Below are 9,350 nucleotides of genomic sequence, written 5' to 3'. Positions count from 1 at the left end.
GAGCGGGGACAAGAAACGTGTACAGGGACATGGAGGCCCTTGCCTTGGTAGCTCAAGCTCCGAAGTGATCACAGTGGCAAGGAACCGGAAGAGAGGCTAGTGGTGAAACCTTGCCTTGGTGGTTTGGTGGCTCATCCGGGTGGAGGTCTTGTCTTTGTGACTCGGTGGCTCAAGAACCGTGACCGGGTGCCGATCGGGAGCATATCCTTTGTAGGGCTCCAACGTGGACTAGGGGTGGTATTTATGCCATCGGTAAAAAAAAAATCCTTGTGCCAAGTTTGCTCTCTCTACCTTATTTACGTTTCCGCATTTACTTACTTGCAATTTTAGCTTCTTAGATAGGTTGCAAGCGTTTTGATCGGTAGAGTAGACACACTAGATAAAATTAGAACACATTTTGATAGAAATTGATATAAATTTATCTTGTATTATTTTTAGAGCCAAAATAGTTTTAAATGTCGTAATTCACCTCCTTCTTATGACGTCACCGATCCCTACAGTTAGGCTAGTCGGTTGGGGCGCTGGGTTGGCAGGCAACGATTTGCAGAGCGGCAGAGGAATTCGAGTGACCCTTCTGCACCCATGTGTAAATATCAAAAATCTGCGCCTGACCCATTTCAGTTTGGCACTTGACCCGTCAGATCTATGATGGAATCCACATCCATAATGCAGGACCTGTGAGGACCCGATCCTCAGGTCTACCTGTCATCTCTAATAGGCAGATTCTAACACAGGACATAACAACTAAGCTATGCTCATGCTCGTGCACCAAAATAGGGCATCACTAGGTACACAAGTTGCTACATGTAGTTGTTGGTTTTTTTTTTTCAATATTCAAGTCTTATTTAATTTCTAGTTTTTCCGATGATGATTTGTAAATTTTGATGTATGAGTAAGGGCACGTTTGGAACCGATCTAAATTCGGTCCCACCCACGTAGTTTCAGCTTCGTAATGTCTGCTTAATAAATGTAAAAGGTAAAGAGTTTTGTTTCTTTCCGCGATAAATTTTGGTGCTGGTAGTAGCTTGGTCCGTGTGTCATACGTTCAGCAGCACCTTAATTCCTCTGTTTCCCCACTTCACGTTGGCATGCACGGGAGTACGTATGGGTACAACTGATAGCTCCTTTAAAGACTTACACGTTTAAGCGCTAACAAGATATCAATGTGATGTAACACACTACACAGAAGCAGTCAGGCAATTGAATCAGGCACCTGTTGACTATTGTTGTTGTACTCGTAGAGGCGGTCATGGCCCCTGATTGGAGGTTCTCGTGCGGAGGTTCTCTCCGAAAGCTCGATCTTTCCCGCACTGTTTCCCATGTGGAGGTTCTCTCCGAGAGCTCGATCTTTCGCGATTTGTCGGAGGGGGCTACTTGGACAGTCGATGATGAGGCTAGAAGGGGTGGCGTGGACAGCAAGGCCAAAGTGGTGACGCAAGCTGGCGAATGGGAGGTCGAGCACTCTCAGATCTAAGTCTCTGAGAGCTAAGTAGGAAATAACAAATGAACTAGGGTTTTGAGTTTTGATGGCGGCGGCGGAGTGTGGGAGTGGCCATCTAGTCGAGTGGGCAACTAGCGGAGTGTTGGGCTAGGCTGGCAGGTTAGGGCGCTAGTCTGGTAGGCAATGATTTGTAAGCGGCAGAGGAATTCGAGTGACCCCTGGGCACCTATGTGTAAATATTAAAATCTGCGTCTGACCTGTTTCAATTTGTTACTTGTCACGTTAGATCTGTGATGGAATCTGCATCCATCGAATGCAAGACCTGTGAGGACCCAAATCCTCAGGTCTAGCTGTCATCTCTAATAGGTAGATTCTAACATAGGACGTAACAACTAAGCTATGCTCATGCTCGTGTACCAAAATAGGGCATCACTGGGTACACAAGTTGCTACATTTAGTTGGGTTTTTTTTCAATATTCAAGTCTTATTTAATTTCTAGTTTTTTCGATGATGGTTTATAAATTTTGATGTATGAGTAAGGGTACGTTTGGAACCGATCTAAATTTGGTCCCACCCACGTAGTTTCAGCTTCGTAATGTCTGCTTAATAAATGTAAAAGGTAAAGAGTTTTGTTTCTTTCCGCGATAAATTTTGGTGCTGGTAGTAGCTTGTTGGTCCGTGTGTCATACGTTCAGCAGCACCTTAATTCCTCTGTTTCCCCATTTCACGTATGGGTACAACTGATAGCTTCTTTCTTAGCCGGTCTCTAAATTGGAACAGGAGCACCATGTTTGTGCCAGATTTTCTTGCCCTTTTGCTACTGCAGTTATACAACCCGGCTCGGCGCTACCAACCAAGCTTCCACGAATCGTCAACACCACTCGTGCGTGTGGAACGGGAGCACATCTACACTCCCGTGCGCTGTGGGCCAAAAACTCGTCCAAGGTCGCTGGCACCGGGAGCACGGGCCGGCCTCCGTGGCGCCCACCCCGCCGGCCGTCGGAATGCGAAAGTCGCGACGGAGACGCGCGTTCACCGTCAAAGTCGTCGGTCCGCGAAGACGTCGACCGGCTCCCGCGAGGGTCCACCGAGCACACTCGGCTGCTAGCTGGCTAGCGAACCGCCATAGAAGCAGCTAGCTACCTCAGGTCAGGCTCGGATGGTTTTCCCCCTTTCCTGGCAAAGTCTTGCGCGCGTGCGCTCCCGTGGTGCGCGCTCGCCGCGGTGCACGTCATCCGCCCGTCGGAACTCGGGAACACGGTCGCGCCCGCGTGCCGTCTTGACTTACTGCCGCTGTCACATCTGGTTCGTCGCGTCGAGTGGATAGGAGCTCGTCGATAATAACCCCCCTGCGCACGCTTTGCTGGGCCAGCTGATTTGCATCCTCCACACTTTTGCGAGCGTGAAATAGGTGATTGGTTAGTCCTTTTGCAGGTGATGTCGTCATATTCGTCTCTCCTCTCGTTGAGTCCCGCGGATCTGGTCGGCGGCGCCGAGTTCATGGTGAACGGCGATGCCGACGACATGGCCGCCGCCGCCTCCGTGTCCAGCTACCTCTCCTTTGACAACGATGTCACCGAGGACTACTACCACCCGCCGGAGGTAGCGGCCTTCTTGGATACGTTGCAAGCCGATGCTGACTACTGCGTTAGTGGTAAAGCCGGAAGTAGCGGTGGTGAGGCCGGCAAGGAGAGCCAACCGGATGCATCAGTGCTCAGCTCAGTGAGCCTCGCTAACCACGACAACATCAACGAGTAAGCCTTCCAAACTCCCGATGGTTTCCTCTGTTAGGCACCGTGAAATTTCTCACAATTCGTCACGGGTCGAATTACCATGTTTCACATTTGGCCTTGCTTCCGGGGTTCAAAGACTCAAACAGGGCAACCACACTCTGCATTGAACTTCTGCTGTTGCCGAAAATTGCAGGGGCTCGACTTGTGGCGACGGCTCGACGAGCCTCCTGAGTAGCAAGTGTGGCAAGATCGCGTTCAAGACGATGTCTCACGTGGACGTGCTGGACGATGGGTACCGGTGGCGGAAGTACGGCAAGAAGATGGTCAAGAACAGCCCAAACCCAAGGTAACAAAAAAAAAGCATTGCCGCTCGTACAGTTTAGTTGTCACATCATCGATCGTGTAATTGTTCTCTGGTTACCATTTCATTCTGGCGGCGTGATCTTCAAGCAGGAACTACTACCGGTGCTCGAGAGAGGGGTGCCACGTGAAGAAGCGGGTGGAGCGGGAGCGGGACGATGCGCGCTTCGTCATCACCACCTACGACGGCGTCCACAACCACCCCGCCGCGCCGGCGCAGTCGCTGCAGGGCTATCGCCTAGGAGAAGGGACCATCCTCCGGCGCAGTGACAACTGACGACACATCCAGGACGAAGAATAGCAGATATGTTCTAGTTTTGGGCTAGGTTTTTTTTTTATTCCAGTGGCCTGTGCTAAATGTAAGGCAACTGGACTATCAGTTTGCCGCAGCCGAGTTCTATTACTTTCTCCGATGATGGTTTATATTATTTTTCAACCATTCTTACGACGCTTATGAATTTGATATGCTACTGCCGCACCAGAGTGTTGTTTCTTTCTTGGATAAGCTTTGGCGCCGACGGTAGCTTGTTGGCCGGAATGTGTCACCAGCTCCCAAAAAGAAAGAACTGGCGTCCGGATTTTTGATAACTCACCAATTAGCGTCCGGTTTGACACTGGTGCAGTAGTGCGCACGTTGCAAGTGCTTGCATGCCTGATAAGAAATAAAGTAAAATTCACCAGCGGTTCATAAACTTCTGCCGAGTTCTCCTCTACATCCATAAACTCCTAAAATATACAGTCAAACACTTGTTCCAGTATGTCATCCATATCCAAAATCCCTTAGACCGCCCCGAGCGCCGACGTGGCATGCCGGATGGAGCTAACGTGGATTGTATCTTGTTCCTTTCTTTCCCGATTCCGATGGCTCGATTGGCGACGGCGCATCCAGGTTTGGCAGGGAGCAGGGCACGACGCATCTAGGCTCAGTCTTGGTGTGCGGGCTTGCAGGGAGTAGGGCGCAGGGTGGCAGGGCGTGGGTGCGGCTGGGAGGGCCAGATCCAGGCACAGGGCGCAGGCACATGGCTGCTTGGTGATGGCAAGAAGAAGCCCTACACGTCGTCACTGGCGGAGGGGAGTGTAACGGTGGTGGTGGAATTGGAATCGGTGGACCAATTTGTTGAAGGCCGCCGCCCTCGTTTGCCACGCGGGGAGGTTTGGCCGGGCTTTGACCGGTCACCGGCGGCGAATGGTGGTGAGGCTCGGCCGTTGAGGGGTATCACGAGCTTCAGCGTAGTGTGGCAATTTCATTTGAGGCGTCGGTGGTAGCATGCATGGCGTCGAGCATGGCGGGCGGTAGCGCTCGGGTTGACGGTGGTAGCACGCTGCAGAGGGAGAGAGAGAGAGAGGAAGGAAAGGGGGCAGTGAGCTTCACTGGACCACGACGAAGCTCACCATGGGGTCAGATCGGGTAGATGCAACTCGTGGCCTGGAGTTCGTCGCGGAGGTCGACGAGCACGCGATGACGACCGACAAGGAAGGGGAAGGAGGCGCAAGCGTGGGAACTCTGGTCGGGCTTCAGCTCGTGGGAGCTCCACACCCGCGCACTGCCGCCCTGCGCCCTACTCCCTGCCACCTTGCGTGCTGAGACCAAGTCTGGATGCGTCACACCCTGCTCCTAGCCAGACCTAGATGCACTGCCGCCAATTGAGCCACAACAAACAAACGGTTAAAGGATGAGGCAAGGGTAGGATAGGTATTTTGAAGTAGGATGGCACCCCAAGTCACGCCACAGTCCACGTTAGCTCCACCCGGCACACCACGTCAGCGCTCGGAGTGGTTAAAGGGATTTTGAACTTGGATGACACATTGAAACAAGTTTAAGTGTTTGACTATGTATTTTGAAAGTTCGTGGATGTAAATAAGAACTTGGCATAAGTTTATAGACCGTTGGTGAATTTTACTCTAACAAATATATGTTTCTAGCAACACCTATAACCAGCATGGAGGCGGGACAGATCTGGTCCTGCCCGGCTGTCACCGGTGGTCAAGCCTCCCCCTCTCCTCGCCGAATCTATCCAGGGACGGGTCACCGCCAATCAGATATGGCCCCCTAGCCAGATCCATTCTGGGAAACAGCTTTGCGGTTCCAGCGCGGAGCTCATCGTATTCGTCCATAGTTGGGGCCTCATCTTGCCCTTCGGCGTAGGGCCTCTCCCCTTCCAGCACGGCTTAGATCCACTTAAGGTCGGCGGGTGCGGTGCCTGGAGGCGCATGGCCTGTTGTACTCTACGGCAAGGTGTACACACTGGCCTAGTGTGCGCCACGCCGGCACGGATGCACACTCTGACATCGCAGGCGTACACTATCATGACGACATCAACGATCCAGGTGAGGAGGGTACAAGACGTGGCCGTTTGGTGAGAGTGTCTCAGCACCTTCATTGTTGCAGTCATTGGTGTACTTGGATTTCAATTTTGTTTTACATTTTTTTTTCATTTACCGGCGGAAAGTCCAAAATTTATGAAATTTCGATCATTTTTCGTCCTTTGCTTTGTTGGTCCCACGAGTCAGTGAAAGAAAATTCCAGAATTAGATATTTCATTCCCCTCTGAAATTATCGAAATTCACGAAAATTCGCCGAAATTTTGGCAAAATTTTAATCACTACTTTATGCATACCTCATTCCCTCGGCACCTTAGTTCAAATTTTTTTTCCATGTGTTCATGTTTTTTTATTTCATTTTGTTGGAATTTTTGGAGGATGAGATGGTCATGTACAAGAATGGGATATGCATTGAAGTGTCATAAAATCTAGCAAACTGATGTTTGAACATGATTGTACAGGAAGTGTAGCAGCACTGGACCTTTGTTGTAAAATCTGATGTCCATGTGTTCATCTAGTCGGCTAGGGATGTCAATTGAGCTCATGGGTTCTTGGATGCAATTTGTTCTGTGAGATACTTTACCCAATATTCCTATTATGAAGTTGGTGATAACTTAAGTAGCTGCTGAAAACACATGGTCGACACTGATCTGCTGCTCATCATCTCCATATGTCCCTTTTCTTTTTGTTTTAGTAGTGAAGAATGATCTGCTCCACTGCTCTGAAGCTTGTCTCGTATTCAATTGCATAGGGCTTGGACTGCTAAATTTGAGTTGATGCGTGCTTTTGTTTGTACATGGCAATCATACTAATTGCTGACTTTGTTCATTTATCAGAATGGGAATGTCTACTCAGAGTTCAAGCTCGTCACATGTTGTGGGTGTTGTTGCTTCTGCTGATACACAATCAACAGTAATTTGCCCCTCAAACCAAGGTCCTAATGCCGGTGCAACCTCAAGTTTAGGTAAAGATTAAGTTTCGGTAGATGATAGTGTTGACGTTGGGAATAAAAGAAAGCTTAAATCTACTATATAAGATGAGTTTAGAAGAGTAAAAATAGGGGATAAATGGAAATCTACATACATGTGGTGTAGTAAATTGCTTTCAGCCAGCACAAAAAATGGGACCACACACTTGCGTAACCATCTCAAGGTTTTTGGGTCTTGTCAGGTAAGAAAAGGCCCAAAACAGTCTACTCTGAAACTATGTTCATATCAAGATGACACGGTTGGTGTTGAGAAATATGTTTTTGATCAAGATTTTTATAGGAAAGAACATACACTAATGATATACGTCCATGGTACATATTTCTATGGTTGATCATGCTGGCTTTCACAAGTTTGTGTTGTAATACAACCAATGTTTAAGGTAGTGTCAAGAAACATAATTAGGAAAGATATTTTGGATATGCATGAAGTACAAAAGGTCTCCATGGTCAAGTACTTTCGACAATGCGAATCTTGTATTGCTATGACTATAAATAGGTGGACAACATATCATCAGAAGAAAGGATACATGACAATAATAGTCATTCTTATTTTGTAGGTTCATTTATGTGCCAGCCCTGCATACCAATGAACTTATTAGTGATGTTCTTTATAAGTTTCTAATGGATTGGCAGATTGAGAGGAAGGTGTCAACTGTGACCCTTGACAACTGCACCACCAATGATAATCTTATGGGGTCAACATGCTAGATAATTTGCCTCTTAACTCACTTCTCATGGAAGGTTCATTGTTACGTATGTGTTGTGCTGCATATATATTAATTGCATTGTGAAAGATGAATGGGAGGTCATGGAGAAAGGCATTAAGAGGGTTTGTGAAAGTATTGGATATTGGCTAGCCACTGAAAAAGAGGCAAGAAAGATTTTAAAAATGGCTTCCCAAATAAACATTAAATACAACAAAAGAATTGCTCTTAATTGTAAAACTAGATAAAACTCCACTTATATCATGTTTAGTATTGCATTAGAGTATCAAGAAGTCTTTGTTCGTCTTGCACAATGCAAAAATATGTTCACTCTTATTTGTCCAACTAGTATTGATTGTATGTTTTGTAGAGTTTTGTGATAGATTGAAGATATTATATGATGTAACTGAGCTTCTGTAAGACATTACTTATGTGACAGCTAAACTTTTCTTTCTAAGTCTGAAATATTTATTTGTCTACAAGGAAATGGTGAGCTAGTGATGATCCCAAGATAGAAGAAATGTCAAAAAGAGGAAATTAAAGTTTGAGAAACATCAGGTTGATGTTCTTGGTATTATGATTGTTGCTATTGTTTTAGATCCTAGGTACAAACTTTTGTCTCCTGAATGCTCTTTTTGATAGTATTTGTGGAAAAGAAGTTGCATATAAGGAAGTTACATAAGTTAAAAAATTGTTGTACAGTTTGGTGGCACAGTAACAAGACTATATAGCTTTCTTCGGAGCCAGATGTATGCTTTTCTTATCTGTGCGGAGAGATAGATTTATATTTGGAAGAGACATTACTCAGGATGTCAAATATCCTACACTACGAAAGATCACTTGGAAGAACAATGGATTTGTACATCATTCATTAGTGGCAGTATACATGTGTTAAGTATCCTACACTACGAAAGATTGCTCAAGATATCATGTTATTCTTTTGACCATACTAGTACCCAAATCAGCCTTTAGTACTGGTGAGAGGATAAATAGTCCACATCATAGCAGACTTGCACAAAACAAATGATAGAAGCACATACGTTTATGCAATGGTTTCGTGTTGACATGCTAGGTAAATAGTTTACATGCAGTTTGATATTTTAATCTTTTTTTTCATTTCTTTCAATTATGACAACACTAACTTCTTCATACTCTACGCTATTAGTAGGGTTTGAAATATCGTTGAAAACCGCTCGATATTCGTGATATCGGCCAATTCGGTCCGCATCGCATTTAGATATCAACCGCTTTTCAAATTTGAATTCAAAAAATTAAAAAATCACAAAAAATCTAAAAATACTAGAGACAATTCTAAGACCATATGTGAATTTTTTTCAAAAATAATGTTGTTTTCATCATATTTCATGGATAGGAATTTTGAAATAGAAAAAGAAAAAAGTTGAAATGGATTGTATGAACATTATGATTTGGCCCCTCATATTAAGGAAAAGCTTAACATGCAAACATATTTTTTTATGTAAGATGTATCTTAAGAGGATCTTTAAAATTTATTTCACTTCATTTAGAGTTTTATTAATTTCTCCATGATTTTTTACAAAGTTCACAAATATAAAGTGAACATGTTAAGAACAACATTATAATTAACCTTTTCACGTCTACCATTATTTTTCTACATAAAGCATAGTATAAGTAAACTAACAAAAGTGATTTCACTAATTTACGAGATGTGATGGGTTAGTTATGAATTAATCTAGTTGCAACATATTTACACAATCATGCATGCTACAATAACTATTTCATGAGTTCATCTATTTTCAAAAGACATATGATCATGTAAGAGG

The 9,350-nt window shown here is 45.3% G+C and overlaps 1 protein-coding gene across 1 annotated transcript; it reads left to right on the top strand.

The window, feature by feature from the left end:
* Positions 1 to 2,611: 2,611 nt before the first annotated feature.
* LOC133915561 (probable WRKY transcription factor 50) lies at positions 2,612 to 3,982 on the top strand. Its single transcript, XM_062358775.1, has 3 exons — positions 2,612 to 3,195; positions 3,368 to 3,520; positions 3,628 to 3,982. Exons 1-3 carry the CDS (start codon positions 2,879 to 2,881, stop codon positions 3,809 to 3,811), a joined length of 654 nt encoding a protein of 217 aa, XP_062214759.1. The 5' UTR covers positions 2,612 to 2,878; the 3' UTR covers positions 3,812 to 3,982.
* The last annotated feature ends 5,368 nt before the right edge of the window (positions 3,983 to 9,350 follow it).

This window comes from Phragmites australis, chromosome 1 (genome assembly GCF_958298935.1).
Source record: "Phragmites australis chromosome 1, lpPhrAust1.1, whole genome shotgun sequence".
Taxonomy (NCBI): domain Eukaryota; kingdom Viridiplantae; phylum Streptophyta; class Magnoliopsida; order Poales; family Poaceae; genus Phragmites; species Phragmites australis.
Note: the sequence above shows the minus strand (reverse complement) of the source record. Positions and strands in the feature narration are given on the sequence as shown.